The sequence below is a fragment of the Corythoichthys intestinalis genome, chromosome 17 (genome assembly GCF_030265065.1).
Source record: "Corythoichthys intestinalis isolate RoL2023-P3 chromosome 17, ASM3026506v1, whole genome shotgun sequence".
NCBI lineage: Eukaryota > Metazoa > Chordata > Actinopteri > Syngnathiformes > Syngnathidae > Corythoichthys > Corythoichthys intestinalis.
In genome coordinates this window covers 31886860-31908206 of record NC_080411.1, presented here as the reverse complement: position 1 = coordinate 31908206, position 21347 = coordinate 31886860, and the positions used below count along the sequence as shown (strand labels likewise).

The 21347-nt window shown below is 40.5% G+C and overlaps 1 protein-coding gene across 2 annotated transcripts in view; it reads right to left on the bottom strand.

Annotated features, from left to right (window-relative positions):
• The window catches only part of LOC130905843 (uncharacterized), a 42037-nt gene extending 29821 nt beyond the window's left edge, over positions 1–12216 (bottom strand). For both annotated transcript variants that reach the window (XM_057819568.1, XM_057819569.1), the window contains exon 1: positions 12013–12216. In XM_057819568.1, coding sequence (XP_057675551.1) covers positions 12013–12076 — 64 coding nt within the window. In that variant the 5' untranslated portion in view covers positions 12077–12216. The remainder of the gene's footprint in view (positions 1–12012) is intronic.
• Between the last annotated feature and the right edge of the window lie 9131 nt (positions 12217–21347).

Sequence of the window (21347 nt, the reverse complement as noted above, 5' to 3'; positions counted from 1 at the left end):
AGAAGCTCTGTGGTAATGACAAAGGAATTGTTTGGAAATAATATAAAAATTTGGGTAGTATTGACATCTTTATTGTATTAATCCGTCCCACCATAGAGATGGGTAAAGTTGACCAGCGATTTAACATTTCGGTAGTTTCATCCACCAGAGGGTGATAATTTGACTCGATAAGTTTGTTCAAGTTTGGAGTAATCCTAATACCCAGATATTTAAAGCCATTTGTTGCAATTGTAAATTGGGTATTTATTGGGGGGTTTCTTTGGTCTTCTTCGTTCAGGAACATGAGCATTGATTTATTATTATTGATTCTGTATCCTGTAAAGGTACCAAAGTCCTCCAATAAATTAACCAGGGTTGGGATAGTATTTTTCAATTCAGACAGAAAAAATATTATGTCATCTGCGAATAGAGATATTACATGATTTATTCCTCCTAGAGCGATACCTGATATTCCAGGATGTGTTCTTACTGCCATAGCCAATGGTTCCATCGCCAGAATAAACAAAATAGGGGACAGAGGGCAGCCTTGTCTAGTTGAACGTTGCAAAATGAATGGTTTGGATATATTGGTGTTAGTTAGGACTTGAGCAGCAGGGTTTGTATATAGTAACTTGATCCATTTTACGATTTTTTCCCCTAGTCCGTATCTTGGAAGAAGTTTTAGAAGATAATTCCACTCTATCCTATCAAATGCTTGACATGCATCCACTGCTAACATTGCTGTATCCTTAGCATTTTGTTTCTCATGCATTATGTTCAGCACTCGCCTAATATTATGATAGCTTTGTCGTTTTTGAACAAAGCCTTGTTGGTCATCCAATATCAATTTTGAAATATATTTTTCTAATCTTCTAGCAAATACTTTACATAATATCTTCATATCACATCCCATTAAACTAATTCCTCTATATGAGGCACATTCCATTTGTGGCTTGTTTGGTTTTAAAATCAATGTAATTGTGGCTAATCTCAATGTATCTGGAAGAGTCCCTGTTCTGAATGATTCGTTGTACATGTCCAGCAGTGGCTGGGTCAACTTATTTTTAAATGTTTTATAGAACTCTATCGGTATTCCGTCTGGCCCCGGTGTTCTCCCACTGTTCAGATTACCAATAGCTTCCAAAATTTCATTTCTTGACAGTGGGCTGTCAAGTATTTTTTGTCATCCTCCGATAATGGTTGAAATTGTAATTTATCAAGGAATGTATTTTGAAGACCATCATTTGCCATGCATTCTGATGTATATAGTTTCTTGAGGAATTCTCTAAATTTTTCGTTTATTTCAAGGGGATCATTTGTAATGTGGTTGTTTTCTGATTTTATACTTAGTATGGCTCTATCAGCTTGTTGTTTTTTAATTCTCCAGGCTAACAGTTTGCCTGCTTTTTCACCTTGATCATAAAATGCTTGTTTTGTCCACATTAGTTGTTTTGCCACTTTATCTGTTGAGATTTTGTCATATTTGGCTCTTAAAATAGTTAAACTGTGTAATTTAGTGCGGTCATTACTTTTGTATAGTTCAGTTTCCAATGTCTTTATTTCGTTTTCTAAAGATCTCATCTGTTGGTTTATTTTTTTATTAAGAGAGCTCGTATAGCTAATGATCTCCCCTCTAATGTATGCTTTAAAAGCTTCCCATCTAATATTAGCAGAAGTTTCTTCTTTATTATGTTCAAAATAGGTTTCAATGGATTTTTCAATATTCTTGATAAACGATTTATCTTTTAATAAATAGGTTTGAAATCTCCACCTATTTGACTTTGTGTCGGTATTGCCCAGTTGTATTTTTATTGATACAGGTGCATGATCACTTATCACAATACTATTATACCAACATTCTTCCACATTTTTTTGTAGTGTATTAGATATTAAAAAATAATCGATACGCGAATGACTTTTAAAGCTACTTGAAAAACATGAATATTGTCTGATAGTTGTGTTTTTAGCCCTCCATATGTCTTGTAATGCAAGGTCATGCATATAATTTTGTAATAACTTTCTAGATTTTATATGTGTGTGATCATTTTCAGTGGACCGGTCTAGTACTGGGTTGAGAGTGCAGTTAAAATCTCCCCCCACAATATATTTTCCATCAAGAGCAGAAACTGTCAGAAAAAGCTTATCAAAGAAAGATGGGGAATCTTCATTAGGGCCATATAGATTGACAAGATTTATTTTTTGTGAATTGATTGTCCCTTGAACAATAATGTATCTTCCCCCTGGATCAACAATAAGTTTAGATTTTTGAAATGGTATTGATTTATGAATCAAGGTGATTACCCCTCTAGCTTGACTAGTAAAGGGAGCATGAAACACCTGACCTGGCCATCTTTTTGTTAATATTTGAATATCTGATGTTGTTAAATGAGACTCTTGTATAAAAACCATTTTTGATTTAATGTCTTTTATTCTGTTCAATATTTTCTTTAATTTTGTTAATTTTCTTATGCCCCTGACATTCCAACTAGTTATTATTACATTGAAATTATTTTCTTGGCTTATTCTGTCCATAAAATGTTTAATTTACATAGAAGAAGAAATAATATAGGGATTTTTTTTTTTTTTTTTGCAAGTTTACACATTCATCCACACTCTCACACCAACTTAACATATAACAAAAAAGAAACAATCCCTTGCCCAACCCCTGCATTCCATCCAGTGGAATACAAAGCCCACCCAAAGTGAGATAATAAAGTACTGTATAGGGACGCTGATCCACAAAACTGGGGAGCAGCTAATCAACGTGGCCCTCTCCAGATTACAACAAAATGGCTTCCGTACAGCCTCCTAATTTTTATGCATTTCAACCCTTGTCGGTAAAGAAAATAGAAAAATCTCTCAAACATAACTGCTTAGAAGAAGAAAAGAGAAAGGTGTATACAGAGCAAGTCTATACTGCCAAATTTAGAGTCACCTGTTATGTGCATTCATTTGAATGCGTTGGTTCGACTCAACAATCACACGCATCCATCTTCTCAGTCTTCACGAAGATCCATCCTCTCTTGTCAAAAGAAATTGTTCGTAAAATTCCTCGGCTTCCTGTGGTGTAGAGAAAAACCGGAGCTTTCCATGGTGGACAACTCTGAGCTGGCATGGGTTGTATCTAAATCCACGAAATACTTCAATCTCAATAAGCTTTTGGATAACTGGTTGAAATCCTTTCCTGAAACGGACAGTCTCGGCGCAGAAGTCCTGGGAGAAGGTCAGTTGTTGTCCTTCGTGCGTGATTTTGAGCTTTCTCGCCTCACGAAATACGAGCTCTTTGTCTTGGAATTTCAAGAAGCGGACAAGAACAGCTCTATTTTGGCCTGGTCTCACTGCCGCAAGTGTACGATGAACCCGGTCGAGTGTGAACGTCTTTTGAGTTGGAAGGTTTAGCCATTTAGGCAGCATTTCGGCGATGAAATCAATTAGTGGCCGACCTGCTTCGGATCCTTCCCGTAGTCCAAAGATACGAAGGTTTTTTCTTCTTCCCCGGTTCTCGAGGTCCTCTGTTTTTTCTTCCAGATGCACAATTCGCTTAAAAGCTTGTTTCAATTGTTTATCCATCTCCTCTTGTGCGGATTCACTCGTGGCAATGCGTACCTCTGCTTGTTCAATGCGGCTCGCATTAGCGGCGACTTCCTGTTTAGTAGCCGTCAGCTTACTTTCCAGAGCAGTGAGTGCAGTTGTTATTTTGGTCAACCCTTGATCAATTCCATCAAGTCTTCCTCCAAATTCACCCCGCATGGACCGGAGTTCAAACAAAATCGCGTCCATACTGGTCGATATCTCCGTGTTGCTTGTAGCTTCCGGCATGGCTGTGTTAGCTTTAGCCATGCTATCGCTACTCGTCGGGAGAGTAGCCGGGGTGATCTTTCGACTCCGGGTGAAGATTTCACACTCTTTCAAAGCTGGTTTTTGCGACATAACCTTTGCGCGTATCAGTTTCAAAAAATGATGGCAGTTTAAAAAGGGTTTTTGTTAGTAATGTTGGAGGTGTGACGGAGCCTCTCTGCTAAGCGTCCATCTTGGTCACGTGACCCCCTTTGCTTTTTCTGTTGGGGTCAAGGTTTGTTAAACCGACACATAAGAAACCTTGAAATCAGAGCTTCCCCATGATTTTTGGCCGCCAATGCAATGGTTCCACACTTGCCACCTTAGGCTGCAAGTTGTTTAATTTTGTTCTCCTGAAAATTGGTTGAAGTTTTTATAAATGAGTCTCAATGTCAGATAGCAGGACCAAATGAAGACCACATAATTATAAGGCCCGAATATCGTTTAACACCGTCAGGGCCAATGCATTTTTTTTCAAATTCAATTTGTCAACCCTGACTTGGTTTCAGTATTTTTTAACCCCAATTTCCGCTTTACTCGTATAGATTCTGTGTTATTGCCAGTGTTGTTAATCGTACTCGAAAAAAGTAATTAATTATAGTTACAAATTACTTCTCCCAAAAAGTAATTGCGTTAGTAACTCAGTTACCTGAATGTAAGAGTTATTAGTTACTTGCCAAAGTAACTGGTGATAATTTTCATGTTTTTTTTCCCTCAAAAAAAAACAAAACAAAAAACAACAAACTTAGGTCACGCTATGTGAAGTGTAAAAGGTTTTTGGGACAATTGGCCCTATCCCAATTCTTTACCCTAATTTACCCTTTACCCTGAATCAACCGTTAAAAGTTGTTAAAATTGCTCCCATTATTTGGCTTAGTTCCCTTCTGTTTACTTTTGACATGTGGAAGTTTTAAAACTCTTTCATCTTTTAAAGATAGATTCAAGTCAAGATTTTGCCGATTGAGGAGTATTTTAGATAAAAAGTTTCTTAGGTCCGCTAGGAAGGTTCTCTACAACAGAGCCTTCCTAAGAAGTGTACTGCTTTAAGATGGCGGCTGTTTACTAATGCATCTAGTTCCTATACTGTATGTTCCTAACGCCCCAGTGGCTGTCATTTCGCATCTAGTTCTATATATATGTGATATCTACCATGTCTATCATATTTACCATATCATGTGGGCTATCGGCTACAGTCAGGTATTATTGGAGCCACCTAGCATCGCTCGGCGTCACAACTTTTTTGCCTCCTCCACACTCCTGCGCTGTGCTGTCATCTCGGTGAGTCCGTCTCCCTCAGACTTTTTTCGCGTCATTCAACCAATATAGCAACGCATAGTAACGCACGCCTTTACATCCTCAGTAACGGTAACGGCGTTGCCAAGATGAGAAAAGTAATTAATTACATTACTCACTTCTGAAAAAAATAACGCCGTTTGTAACGCCGTTATATTCTAACGCTGTTATTGACAACACTGGTTATTGCGCGCAACAGTTTTTTTTTCTCAGAAAGAAAACTTGAAGTTTATTGGTTACAACTTTTGAAAGGAGTCCTCGTAATGGTTTATCGATTCTCAAGTTGTCGCTTTGTTCGGGGGTTGGAAAATTTCCGTGGTGACTGTCAATGACACGAACAACGAATCCACCAATTTTCGTTAAACTCCGACGTACGGTTTGGGAGTAATCGATATATATCAGCTTTGGGATTTTGTTGATTTTCTGAGACAGGTCCAGCTGCGGTCCGCAGTACAATCCAACCGCACCCCCTGCTTTCGACCACCAATCAGATCAAGTGTTCGTCAACCACGCCCACTGTTTTCAACGACCAATCAGTGCAGTGCAAGCGGTCGTCATTTGCCAACCATGCCCACTGCTTTCAACGACCAATTGGATCAAGCGTTCTTCATCCGCTAACTGCGCCCCCTGCTTTCCTAACCCTTGTACAGGTAGTCCCCGGGTTACGACGTACCCGACTTACGTACGTGATTTCGACTATAAGGCGTTTAAAAAAATTTTTTTTTTAACTTATTTATTTTTCAAGTTGTGTAAACAACACCTTATTGGGCCTCAAAGTATCTTATTTTTTACTTCCGTCCGTCCGTCCGTCCGTCCATCCATCCATCCCATTTTATTAATATGATTGTTCTGCCCTTTGGCGAAATGAGTATTTGATTATAATGTTGACTTTCGTTTTGTGATGCATGCTTTTTTTTTTTTTTTTTTTTGGTGCAGGAATTGCTGAGCAGGTGATACTTCCGCACACGAGTAAGAGCGCATGTACACACAAAGAAGAACATACGAGGGTGCATTTACTTCCACGAAGAAGTCGCTCAGCCAAGTGAGAGTGAGAGGGGATACAGATCACTGTCTAGCTAGGACTAAGTTCCAACATCTTGGCAAGCACAGTACAATGACGTATAAATTAGGGCTGTCAAACGATTAAAATTTTTAATTGAGTTAACCCTTGAGAGTCGAAGGACGCGCCGGCGCGTCCTCAGCACACGTCTTCTTTGAAGCGCCTTCACGTTTTAATTACGTCACCCACATGCCGTTGGTTGGTCTCGTTTTAAAGTGCGGAAGTTGCGGTTTACTCTCGTTATTATTTGAAGTCAATCGACCAACTAAAACGTGAGATATTGTCATTTAAGTTTTATAGTTTTATTGTCCTCTCAAAAAAGCATTAAAACGCTGCATGGATCATTTGTTTATGTCTATATTTCCATCATTTCTTGTCCTTTTTCAAAACGGAAGCTCCATGAAAAAAACACAAATCAAACGAACCCTTTCGAAGTCACAGTGGAAGCACAAAATGCGTTTTTTAAATAAATATAACTGCCGTGCGAGGTTCCACCGAACGAGAGGGAGGAGTGCTCTGAAGCAGCGAGGTGGCGAGCGACGGCCGTTTGGATCGAGCAGCGACTTTGTGTGACTTTGAGAATGAACGGAAAACTAAATTTAGCGCAGGCAATTGTGCTTTTTGATCAACTTGAGGAAGAGGATGGTCCAAATTCGTCATCATCGTCTTCTTCGGAAGAGTCCTCGAGTGAAGATAGTGACGGATTTGAACACGTGGGTGACGCCATCGACGAGCAGAGGTAAGCAAACTCACTTTTTTTTTTTTGATGCTGAAAAAGTTTCTTTTGAAAGTTTCTTTTGATATTGCAAGACAAAGTTAATTTTGATGCAATATAAGTGTGTGGTTGTGTATATAATAATAAAATGTGCATATCAGATCAAAGTCGTACGTGCACTGTGTGTATCCAAGGCAGGAATTTATAATTGTGATGATCTTCTTTCTATATGAAGATTAGGGATGTAGCACATATTCAGCTATGGTATTCTTTCTATTGTCATACATATAGATTTCCATTATTATTTATTGCTGTATATATTTTTATTTTATACTTTATTATTTTCATAAATACTGACTTTTTTTCATGTACATTTATAGTGACAATGAAAGTAAAGTGAAATGAAAATGGAAGGGTGGAAAGAGGACCGACACCCCATGGAAGTGTGGGCTGTGTGATGTCGCCCTGTGTCGAATTCCAGGACGAAACTGCTTTTCGGAGTGGCATGCCTGAAAAAAATTTAACTTGTTTATTGTAAATATTTTTGAAAATACTTTTTTTCCCAATGTTGTATATATATATTTTTCCCCACAATCAGTCTTCTCAATTTGTCTATATAAATGTGTGTTCAAGAAGCTTGATTGTGTGTACATAGTTTTCATCAGGTGATGGGCCGCAATACCTAAACTCATAAAGAGATGGCCTCTAAACACTTTTTGTGTTAGATGGTATATATTTTTTCACTGTTCGGTCTGCTGTATATAACCTGTTTTGACTAGAGCATGTATAAAGGCAAAAAACGCCTATGGCTATACCTGTTGTTTATGTTGAATTGTCAAATATAAGACTATTTATTCTAAATTTTTTTGGTTGAATGTTCATCCTAACATGTTGAATAAATATTACAAAGTTTCAGAACGGTTCGTTACGCATGTTTGGTTGTCAATTGGACATCAATATTAAAAAAATTGACAAAACGATTTTGGAATTTTTGGTCTTTTTGGGCCCAAAATGATGATTTATAATTGGTCAGTGAATGAAACAACAGTTTGGACATGAAGTTCAACGTGTCACAAAAAAAGGGACCAAACCAGGCCATCGTAAACAATTCTTTCTTTGAAATATAAAGGCAACTTCAAAGGCATGCAAAATCAGACAAAATAGGCCCAGACCTTAAAGGGTTAATCACAGATTAAAAATTAATTAATCGGAATTAATCGCAATACAAACCATCTTTAAAATATGCCATATTTTTCTGTAAATTATTGTTGGAATGGAAAGATAAGACAGAAGACGTATATACACTCACCGGCCACTTTATTAGGTACACCATACTAGTAACGGGTTGGACTTCCTTTTGCCTCGAGAACTGCCTCAATTCTTCGTGGCATAGATTCAACAAGGTGCTGGAAGCATTCCTCAGAGAGTTTGGTCCATATTGACATGATGGCATCACACAGTTGGTGCAGATTTGTTGGCTGCACATCCATGATGCGAATCTCCCGTTCCACCACATCCCAAAGATGCTCTATTGGATTAAGATCTGGTGACTATGGAGGCCATTTGAGTACAGTGAACTCAATGCCATGTTCAAGAAACCAGTCTGAGATGATTCCAGCTTTATGACATGGTGCATTATCCTGCTGAAAGTAGCCATCAGAAGTTGGGTACATCGTGGTCATAAAGGGATGGACATGGTCAGCAACAATACTCAGGTAGGCTGTGGCGTTCCAACGATGCTCAGTTGGTACCAAGGGGCCCAAAGGGTGCCAAGAAAATGTTCCCCACACCATTACACCACCAGCCTGAACCGTTGATACAAGGCAGGATGGATCCATGCTTTCATGTTGTTGACGCCAAATTCTGACCCTACCATCCGAATGTCGCAGCAGAAATCGAGACTCATCAGACCAGGCAACGTTTTTCCAATCTTCTATTGTCCAATTTCGATGAGCTTGTGCAAATTGTAGCCTCAGTTTCCTGTTCTTAGCTGAAAGGAGTGGCACCCGGCGTGGTCTTCTGCTGCTGTAGCCCATCTGCCTCAAACTTCGACGTACTGTGCGTTCAGAGATGCTCTTCTGCCTACCTTGGTTGTAATGGTGGTTATTTGAGTCACTGTTGCCTTTCTATCAGCTCGAACCAGTCTGGCCATTCTCCTCTGGCATCAACAAGGCATTTCCGCCCACAGAACTGCCGTTCACTGGATATTTTTTCTTTTTCGGACCATTCTCTGTAAACCCTATAGACGGTTGTGCGTGAAAATCCCAGTAGATCGTCAGTTTCTGAAATACTCAGACCAGCCCTTCTAGCACCAACAACCATGCCACGTTCAAAGTCACTCAAATCACCTTTCTTCCCCATACTGATGCTCGGTTTGAACTGCAGGAGATTGTCTTAAACCATGTCTACATGCCTAAATGCACTGAGTTTCCGCCATGTGATTGGCTGATTAGAAATTAAGTGTTAACGAGCGGTTGGACAGGTGTACATAATAAAGTGGCCGGTGAGTGTATACATTCAACATACTGTACATAAGTACTGTATTTGTTTATTATAACAATAAATCCGCAAGATGGCGTGGATGTCACATGGGCTCCCTGCCGTTCTTCCACAGTGTCTTTATCTAAGTAAGGTAGTGATTAAAATACACCACAAGGTGTCACTGGTGAGTTTTAAATTAATTAGACCTCTAACCAATGAGTGTGTTTTGCCCCTCGACTGACGCCGTAGTTTCCGGGTTCATTGTACCTTACGTTCATCTGAGTGTTGACTTCACAATGTACGAGACCTCTGATAGTTTGTATATTGTGACTAATTATTGCCATCTAGTGTATTTGTTGAGCTAAACCAGTGGTTCCCAAACCAGTCCTATAGGGCCGCTGTGGGTCCTGGTTTTTGTTCCTACCCATCGAGCACAGACCGTTTAACCAATGAGGTTTCTGCTAAAACAAGCAGCACCTTACTACAATCAACTGATTACGCTTGGAAAACACCAGATTGGTACACATGTGTCGTCCTGTTTTGTTGGAAAGAAATCCAGCACCCACAGTGGCCCAATGTGGAATAGTTGCGCACCAACTCCTGAGCTAAACGAAATGTTTGACTAAAGTCTAAGTAAGTTTTATGTGTATTTTACACAGCTATTTTGATTGGGAATTCCAGTTCTCTTTGCATTGAGCGCTTTTCTTTTTGTAAACATTATTTATTTTTTAGAGAGAGGAATATTATTTTTGTTGTGCTTTCACTAAATGATACTCTAGCGACTTAACTATTCTGCCCAAATGCATGATGGGAAGTTAGGCAACCATGACTGTCAGTGGTGGCTGCAAATGGTATATGTTCTGCGTTGTGTTCAATGAAACAATGATTCATTGTAATCTGTTTGAGGCAATGCATGAGCGGGTCATTTCGCGCATGCGTCAAATGTGTCAAATATTTTAACATGATTAATTAGAAAAATGAATTACTGCCCGTTACCACGATAAATTTGACAGCACTACGTATAATATACGATTTTGGATAGTTTAGTTAGTATGATTTTGGGATTTAGAGTGTATTTACGGGTACTTAAAGGGTTAATTCCGACTTGCGAGGAAATTCGGGTTACGTTGCCAGCATAGGAATGGAACTCATTCGTAACCCGGGGACTACTCGCCATTGACACCTTGTAGCATATTTACATCATTACTTTAATTAGTTAAAGAGTGACACGGTGGACGTCAACAACAATAGCAACCTACTAGTTAAAATAATTTTACAAATGTTATTAAAACGAAAACATTAAGATGGGTTTTAATAAATATTAGTACGAATTAAAATAATTTGTTATCTTTTAAAAACTACATGTCTGTCTTTCCATGGTTCTCATTGAAGGTGCAGCCATTTTGTGATGTCAAATATACCCATGCACATACACACTTATAGATTTAAGCACAGGTGCATGTAATAACGGGTATCAATGACGTAACAAGGATGAGTAGGCAAATTGGGATAATCACATTTGATTGGCTAAAATAGTAAAAGGTGTTGTTCTTGTAAAGTACCTTTTCTACAGTGCTAAAAATTTAATAATAATAAAGGGAAACAATGCAAAAAAACGTCCAGATTGATGGAAACCCACTTGAATATACAAAACCATATCAAAAAGTTGGTGTGGTACTTTGCTCATAAAAAGATTCTTTTTCCCTAATGTTTGTCGAAAACTTTTTTGGGGGGGAAAATTATATACAATATATAGCTGTATAGCTAATGCATGTAAATAATACAATCCACTATTGTCCAACACCTTATCAAAATCAGAGCTCCCAAATTGGTTATTAAATGACTTTTTCAAGTCATGACTGCTGTTATAAATTCACGTTTGTGTTACAACAATACATGGAACATTTGGAAATGCCTGATAAAAATCAGTCGGCATTCTCAAATGTGCTTTTGTGTTTTTAAGCTCCCTCGGTAACGTTTGTTGCACAGTTGCAGTCCCAACAATGAGAGGGGAAAAAAACGTAATCCTGTATCACTCTTTAAACAAAAAACAATTTAATATTGTGGATTAAATTCTCTCACGTAAATATAATTTAGTTTATGCATCCAAATCCTTTGCCACTGATGCCGCACCAAGGGGCTGCTTTTCAGTCATCGAAAGCTTTGTTTTTTGTCGCCTCATCTCATTAGTGCCATTAATTGACTTTGCTTATTGATAAACAAGGTGTCTGTTGACCTCATTAGGGACTTTGAGATCAGAGGTGACCCAATGCTCTGGAGACAGTAAAGCGTGCCGTCATCTTGGCCCCTTAATTTGCCCGTGGTCAAAAAGGTTACAGAAAAACCCTGCTCTAGTCAATTGTTACAACTCTGTTGGGAAATTTAAGTTGGCGACTATGGATATTTGGCATGGATTGAAAGCAATTATATGTGAAGCTGAAGACGTATTTATTGGAAATGTGGCTTGTTTGATATATGTCCTGTTATAGATTTAACAATGAATCAAAAATGCCCGAAACACATTATTTCTAACACATAACCTATTCTACTCCTATGTTATAACATTGATTTCTTTAAGTTTAAAGGACTGCACTTTTCCCACCTAAAAAGCCCAGTAATAAATCAAGAGAATGTATTTGAAACTGACCTTGTGTCAAGCAGAGCGCCAAAATAAATCCAAGCCTGTACACCAGCCAGGCGTGTAAAGTCATGGATGCAGCACAGGATGGACGTGGGAGTGGGGTCCCAGTACTGCTACTTTGGGGGGAAATTCTCGCAGCGGTGCGGTGCCACCTTACGGGTGGGGAGGGAAGCAGCCCGAATGTCTCGTTCACAACGCGTGAACGAACTGCCAGCCAGCCAGTCCGACAGGGGAGGGAGGCAGCCATGCGGGCAGTCAGTCAGCTCAGCAGCCACTCAGGCAAAAGAGATGATGATGAGGAGGAGGAGGAGAAGGAAAAAGAGGAGGGAAGTACACTGTGTGAGCGAACAGAAGACAGAGTGAGAGTGTGACCCTCTTTGCAACAAAATATAAATAAATTCATTAGGAAGATGAAAAATGTCACTGACAAAAATCTGACTATATTTTCAAATAGAAATACTTTATTATGAAGTACAAAAGTGTTGTCTTAAGTGGTAAAACCTACAGAACAGTTGCTGCACATATGCCACTTGTTGATTATGTATGGGTATTATTCATAAGAATGTGCATTCATAGTGTCTGGAGGGGCCCGCAAAAAAATTTCCACTTGCACCAACACACAAACAGACGCAACTACACACACCATACGATTGTCTTGAGGGGCCGGCGAATAATTGTCCACTTGCACCCAAACCCCATTGGACGGTCCGCTTGGGGGGTCCCTTCTATGCTCATCACATCACACCGTGTTCACACTTGTTCCGCCACTGGACAACGCTGTCCATTTCTTGTATTTGTCATTGAGTCGTATTTTTGGTCTGGTCCCTGACCAAGGATCCGATTGCCCTTCAATCAGTCAATCAAACAACTTTATTTGTATAGCACATAAAAAATCCACCATGAGTCCAAAGTGCTTTACGTACCATAAAACAGTAAAATAAGTTAACTTTCAAAGATAAAGCAAACACATAAAAATAAAATAAACAGTCATTGGACATTAAAAGCTGAAGAAAAATAAAATGTTTTAAGGCGTGATTTAAAATCCGTGAGTGAAGGGGCCTGTCTAATAGTAAGTGGTAATTGGTTCCACAGCCCTTGGTGACCCTAGCATGGGGAAAAAAAGCACCACCACCACCAAAATGGTGACAAATTAGGGAGAGGTATAAATTTAAGTTATTATTTCATGACTTGAATGTATAAAGCACAGTTCCTCTGAAGGTCCTGAGTTTCTGTGCCAAATTAGGTTGTGTCTGGCTTTACTGTCTTCAACTTAATAGTAACAAATCTGACATAATCATCATCGACCCTGCAGCTCACATCAAAGACAGTCAATTTTCCAACTGCACCCTCCGACGAGGTACAGTGGGGCAAATAAGTATTTAGTCAACCACTAATTGTGCAAGTTCTCCCACTTGAAAATATTAGAGAGGCCTGTAAATGTCAACATGGGTAAACCTCAACCACGAGAGACAGAATGTGGAAAAAAAACCCAAGAAAATGACATTGTTTGATTTTTAAAGAATTTATTTGCAAATCATGGTGGAAAATAAGTATTTGGTCAATACCAAAAGTTCATCTCAATACTTTGTTATGTACCCTTTGTTGGCAATAACGGAAGCCAAACGTTTTCTGTAACTCTTCACAAGCTTTTCACACACTGTTGCTGGCATTTTGGCCCATTCCTCCATGCAGTGATGTTTTGGGGCTGTCGCTGGGCAATACGGACTTTCAACTCCCTCCACAGATTTTCTATGGTGTTGAGATCTGGAGACTGGCTAGGCCACTCTAGGACCTTGAAATGCTTCTTACGAAGCCACTTCTTTGTTGCCCTGGCTGTGTGTTTGGGATCATTGTCATGCTGAAAGACCCAGCCACATCTCATCTTCAATGCCCTTGCTGATGGAAGGAGATTTTCACTCAAAATCTCTCGATACATGGCCCCATTCATTCTTTCCTTTACACAGATCAGTCGTCCTAGTCCCTTTGCAGAAAAATAGCCCCAAAGCATGATGTTTCCACCCCCATGCTTCACAGTGGGAATGGTGTTTTTTGGATGCAATTCAGTATTCTTTCTCCTCCAAACATGAGAACCTGTGTTTCTACCAAAAAGTTCTGTTTTGGTTTCATCTGACCATAACACATTCTCCCAGTCCTCTTCTGGATCATCCAAATGCTCTCTAGCGAACCGCAGACGGGTCTGTCGTGTACTGGCTTCAACAGGGGGGCATGTCTGGCAATGCAGGATTTGAGTGCGGCGCATTGTGTTACTGATAGTAGCATTGTTATTGTGGTCCCAGCTCTCTGTAGGTCATTCACGAGGTCCCCCGGTGTGGTTGTGGGATTTTTGCTCACCGTTCTTTTTATCATTTTGATGCCACGGGGTGAGATTTTGCATGGAAACCCCAGATCGAGGGAGATTATCAGTGGTCTTGTATGTCTTCCATTTTTGAATAATTGCTCCCACAGTTGATTTCTTTAAAACAAGTGTTTTACCTATTGCAGATTCAGTCTTCTCAGCCTGGTGCAGGTCTACAATTTTGTCTCTGGTGTCCTTCGACAGCTCTTTGGTCTTGGCCATAGTGGAGTTTGGAGTGTGACTGACTGAAGTTGTGGACAGGTGTCTTTTATACCGATAATGAGTTAAAACAGGTGCCATTAATTCAGGTAACGAGTGGAGCCTCGTTAGACCTCGTTAGAAGAAGTTAGACCTCTTTGACAGCCAGAAATCTTGCTTGTTTGTAGGTGACCAAATACTTATTTTCCACACCAATTTGGAAATAAATTCTTTAAAACTCAGACAACGTGATTTTCTGTTTTTTTCCCCACATTCTGTCTCTCATGGTTGAGGTTTACCCATGGTGACTGTTACAGGCCTCTCTAATCTTTTCAAGTAGGAGAACTTGCACAATTGGTGGTTGACTAAATACTTATTTGCCCCACTGTAATTTATGTTCAAATATTGCTGTTTAAATTTGCTAATAAAATCCAGACATTTATTATGGAATTTTTCAAAATGTTTCTTTAGTAGTTTTTGAAAAGGTTTGAATCGAACGGTGTATCACCTGAACCAATACACATGAAAGTTAGTATATTTCAATACAGATTTATTTTGCATTGATCATTTAGCCAATCAATTAATTAGGTTCATATTCATGTGAAATGTAGCCCTGACCCTCGTTCACCCAATCTGTTTGGTCTTATTAATGTCCCGTCCCCAGCAAACAGCGTACATGTAGGTTACGCTGTTATATCGTCCCTACCAATGTTGAGACCAAACCTACGCCCTTGCATCAACCACAAAAAAAGGTAAACTGTAATCGTAGTATTATTTACTAACGTACTGGTTGCTAAGAATGGTTGTTGTAAAAATACTGTCTAAGGGGAATATTTCGAGACGGTTTTATTCTAATTTTAGAAATCTAAAATGCATGAAAAACCCAATTTAAAATCCCAATTTCTAGGAGTAGCAAAATGGTTGATGTGGCATTGAAAAGCTGAGATAATTCTGTTTTTGACCATACTATGAAGGGAATACTCGTACTTACTGTTTGACTGTTTGTAATACTCTAACACACTTAATATAATCAATCAGGGAATCGTATATTTTCTCGTATTTACTGTTTTGCAGTTTGTACACACCTAATATAAAATAAATAGCATCATAGTTTAAGAAAAAACAAGCAGAATATATTTGATATTATTAACAGTTGGACTTAAAATGATAAGAATTTGCTGCGCCGAGACAACGGGCACATAAAGGCAGAACAGATACAGGACGCCTTCTGACCACGGAAGCCCAATGGGCGTGTCATGCAGCTGACTGAGCAAGATTGACGCTGACAAGTGTCATGATCTGCTGCTGGTTGAATTTTGTTTGTTTCAGAGCTGGCTGTGGTAGCATTCTTGACTTGCAAGTTCCAGGTAATCAACAGTAATATATAAACGAAGGCGAAACAAGACAACGGTGCCGAGAGATTAGTTTGCTGGTTGCCATTTGCCACATATTACTTTTGAGTCACTTTGTAACTGTCATCTAGTTCGTCATACGTCTTGGTTTTGTGACCCTCTATCTTGTGCAGGTATTGAGTGTATTGTTGTTTGTCTTTTTGGCTTTCTGCCCACCGCTCAGTTTTCGCGTTATTGATCCCCCTCGACGTACTTGTCACTGTTGAAATTCGCCCCCCCGGCCAAGACGCACAGAAACAGTGACAGCCAAAACAAGTGCCGCTAGGCCGATGCTGCCCCCGCGCGCGCCAACCGGGAAGGCAGAACTTTGCGCGTTCTCTCTGACATTAACCCTTTGTACTGACTCCATATTCCAAAAGTTTGAAAAAGACTCGCCGAAAGCAGGTTGACAATTTATTCGTCAACAATGGTCAAAAACGAGGCAAAAAACAGACGACGGAGGGACAATTCTGAATCCAAAACAAGGCTACATGTTTCCGAGCAGCAAAATCTGTGTTATCTCAGTGTCCAGTCTTTTTAAAGTCCTTGGTGAAGCGGGCCGTGTCGAAGGTGTGTCCGAAGGTGTGTCTGGGCGTTGCTTTTGGGTCTTCCCCTCTGTGGCCGGTTTTGGGCGGCTTAGGTTCGTGCGCGGATGGGACGCCCGCTATCAACTTTGTTGTCCGGGCTATCTCTACTTGTTTTAGGACAACGCGCTTTGTCCTTGGAGTTTGCTGGGAGAGCTGATTGCAAGAGTTGGTGCGTCAATCTTGTTCGTGATGCACGCGTTGGGCTTCTGTGATAAGACGCCATTGTGTATCTCTTCTATTTCTTCTCATTAAACTATGGTGTGCTATTTATTAGTAGTGCAGTCCTACCGTAAATATGAAAATGATACTATTTCCTGATTAATTATATTACGTGTGTTAGAGTAATGCAAACAGTTAGACGGTGCCTACGAGAAACTGTACCATTTTTCTCATCTCCCCCTCATTAGCCCGGATAAGGTGATTCACTTTACTGTGTCAAAGGGCATGTAGTGGAGTCTGCTTAAACAATAGTTAGATGAATGTGTTAGACTAATGCAAACAATTATATGGTGTGTGCGATGACGGTTTCTTTTCCCTTCATCACGGACCCCTTTTGTTATTCTGTTTTTTCCGCGTTCGTGTGTTTTGTTTTGTTTGTGATTAATAAATCCTTGAACGCTTCCCCTCTGTTGTCTTATTTTGAGTCCAGTCTTGTCCTCCGCATTCGCGGACCGTAACAACAAGCAGGTGATAAGCAAGACAAGCACACGTCTGCACTACCAAATCCCGCAATCAGCTCTTCTGGACAGTCCAGAACAAATGGCTGGACATCTTGTCTTGCCACAAAGAACATCAGATAATGAGGAACCCGCGAATGAGAAGCTGACACTCAGCACTCACATGGAGCTGAGGTGGCAAAATCCTCAACTCTTGTTGCCCTGACAAAAGTAACGTCGAAACCCTCCTGCCCAATCCACCCAGAGAATAATCCTAAGCAATGCCCAAACACACCCTTCTTCCGGACCACAGGCCACCTCACCAGAGCCTTTAAAAGACTGACTATTTAACTAATTGTTTTCATTTTTCTTGGGAATCTTTTGTTAACTTGTGATATGGTGACCCTGGATCCAGTTTGCTTCCTCGCCTGGGTCGCTCTGTGCTGTCTGATTGCTTACGACTTGGAATAAATTGACAACTTGTTTTTCGAAGCTTTTTTCCAGCTATTAAAATGCAGTTAGTGGTGTGCTGTGCAGGTTGGGGGGCTGCAGCTGTGTCTCGTGGGCCGGGTGGGTGGGGGTGCAGGGGGGGGCTGGCGGTGCGTCCCATCCCTGAGGGCCGGTTGACAGGAGCACGGGTGGCCTGGGGGACTACCCTGGATCCCGGGGGTTGACGATGGCTCCATTGCTGGGCTGCGGGAGGAGGGATGGCCTGCGCTGCTCCCCCCAAACCGCCCTCCCTCCCCTGGCTGGCTGGGTGGGAGCCGTGGCCCTGGGCTGGCGCCCGCGCGGCGCCTCTGCTCATCTGCATGGCTGTCGCGTGTTTGGTGGGGTTCACGTGCGGCTGGATGTGATTGGGCGCGCCCGGGTAGGGGGTCCCGGTGCCGGGATTGGCGGTTGGGCGGCATAGGGTCGGTTGCCAAAGGGCTTACACTCACAAGGGATTCATAAAATTACTGGGTTCTAGATCACAGAGTTGATTTGTGTACACTCTACCCCTTCCAATCACTTAGCTTTGAGACTTCCACCCCCCCCTCCCCTTCTTTCCCTGGTCAACAGGCCCCCCACATGGTGTCAACCGGAAATACATCTAGGTGACGATAGCACCAACATATTAATAGTTACTGTAGGCGTTCAATGTATTCCTTGTTGTTGTTTGTGTTTCTTTTCTTTCTTTTCTTGTGTTTCTTTTCTTCTGTTCCCCCATAACCCCTTCCTGTTCGCTGCTTTGTCATAATAAACCAGGTATGTTGAATGATCACGATGGGAGTATGTCATACTCTCAATGTGAAACATTAAAACAGTTCAGACCAACCGGACACTTAGACTTCCATTCTCCGTGTCAAACAGCTATACAGGACAGGTTAAAAATGAATAAATAAAATGGAGTTGGTACAAGGGGTTAAAACGCATGGAGTCTGGTCTTTTGGCCGGGTGGTCGTGCTTCCGCCGGCCCGGTTCGTTGGAATTGCGCTCCTGCGGTTCCGGCAGTTCGGCTGGCGTGATTCCGGCAGTCTGGCCGAGAGGTCAGATTCCCTCATCTAAAACTTCAGATTTGAAAAATGTGTCACCGTAGTTCCTTTAGTTCCGCCGGGTTGCGAATTTGATATAGAGAAAAGATTCTCTTTGCTGAGAGTAATGTGTATAGATACACTGCTAAACTCTCAGCAACCCCTCAGTCAAAATAAATTACTATTGGGTGCAGAAAATGTGAGTCAAGTAAATAGTTAAAAAGTAAGTGCGGTTTGATCTCCCTGCAATAGAATAACAAGAAATAAATCCTCTCATTAAGAAGATGAAAAGTATGAGGAAAACACACATCCATTAGGATTAATTCCTGATTGATAATCTATTGCTACTAACAATAGCCCCTATTGGACAATGTGTTAAAAGCCTCGCCTTCAAATGGGATTGCATGCGTGTCTGTGTGTGTGAGACTTTCAAACAAATACTCTATTATCTTGTGTATCGACACGCTTGAACACTGTGGAGGGACTTCCATCTAATCAAGAATTAAAAAGTAAATCCTTTCTAAGAGACTGTAATGCCGGCGGATAAGGCAGGGCTTTGTGCTAAGCTCCCTCCACAAGCAAAAACGGCCCGTCCACAGACCTCGCGCAGACTAGTTTGACCTCCATATGTTTGTATGTTGATGATGTTCCTTATTACAGACGATAGCAGCCAATCAGAGGCCTGCGCTCTGGAGCTTCGTCCTCATTTCGCTCGTGCGCAGCTGACGTCTTGTGTGCTCTCTACTGGTGAGTCACTTTTTTGTGTGAACGGGGGGAACGCGGTGAGTTATGCCAGCAGTGGGAAGCATATGGCGGATAGCTCCTGTTGATGCTAGATGGCACCTCACGAGCAATCGCTATCAGATTGCATATAACACACACACGCCCGAACATACATACACTCAATCAGGCATATTGTATTTTTTTATCCTGTTTTCTTTTTACTTTTATTTGCAAACATTAAAATTGTTTATGTTTACAGTTCATCTTCAAATTATGAGGATGTTAAAAAAAACAGCTTAATTTCTGATACCAACGATGAGTAATATTATGGCTATTGTTCTTAGTGTTACTCAAACTAAGCTTGCAGTGACCCTCAGTGCTTCCTGCTATGTTCTTGCACAACATTGGCAATAATGTGGATTTAAACTTCATTTTGTTTAGTACAATATTCACTAGGGGTGTAACGGTACACAGAAATCTCGGTTCGGTACGTTCCTCGGTTTTGAGGTCACGGTTCGGTTCATTTTCGGTACAGTAAGAAAACAAAATGCAACATATAAATGTGCAAGTTGTTTATTACACACCTTTGTGCTTTCAACAATAGGAACATTAGCCTATATAAAGCTAGAATTCTGCTCAAAAAGTAGCAGGTATTTAAAGATAATTCAACAACAATTTGCCTTTCAGACCCCGCGTATTGGTCAGCTTTCTTTCTGAAAGAAAAGAAAAAAGAAGTCCTGTGCTAAAGAGAGAAGCAATCCTAATGATAAAGATTTTAACATGTATTTTACAAATGAAATGCCTCAATGAATCATTTTTTCTTCTTATGAACGGTTTTCAAAAGCTTTATTGGTGGATTTTCTCAAGTTAAAGCGCCACACAGAAATGAATAAATTTAATTGTGTAAGCAGGATCTGTGTATTATTCTTATTATTTTAGCTAGTTTTAGCTAGCTAGTTTTAGTATTAGTTTTAGCTCATTTAAATTTTTTTAAATGGACTGTTATTTATTTTGGTATGTGTTTATATTTTACAAATGTGATGTAATATTCATTTATATAGTATATTTTATGTTGTATAACTTTAGTTCCTATGTGAATATTAGTTCCTACTTGTTTTGTTGTGGTAGGAGGGTTTGTATTGAACATGGGGCCGTGTTGGTTATTATTATGGCAGAGAAGACAGCAGTAAATCAACAAAGACAAGTCAACTGTACCCCGATCTACCACTCAAGAAATCTGATGGACTCAAAAAGTAGGTTATGACTGCATATTACAGTAGTTGAAAATCGACCGGATCCACCGTATTTTTACACGAGTGACATCCAGTCCGCCAGATCCTAGCTACCGGTAGTAGTATTGACGCAGGAGGGTTGCGTCTCGCGCGAAATAATAAACGATGCTGTTGTTTTCGCGTGAGTCGTGTTGAGCCGCTTCTGGGACGCGTCTAACACGCGCCCGCACTGCGACTGGTGTGGATTGACTGATTGACTTTAACACCAGCGTTTCACTGCGTTCTCGCGGCAGCCACGTTGTCGCGCTGTTGACGTTTCTGGGTTATACTGTCCTACCGTGTTGGTCCTCATTATAGTAGAGACGACGGAGTAAATATAATCTACACAAAGAAACTGTAACCCGATCGACTCAAAGCCTCAAAAAGTAATGGTTACATTACGTCAGAAACTCGTTCGGAACCGAGCACCACGTACCGAAACGTATCATTACACCCTTAATATTCACCAAAAATCATGAGCAGTCTAACTCCTGTAGCTCCTTCTTTGTGCAGTTTGGGTCTCAACTGTGTTTTTTTTTTTCCCTCTTTCTTCCTTCCCCCCACGGTGTAGCAGTGCTTATTTATACGATATTATATATTTATATAGTTCAGAGCCGCTCCATCCAGCCTTTGAGTGATGAAGCCGGT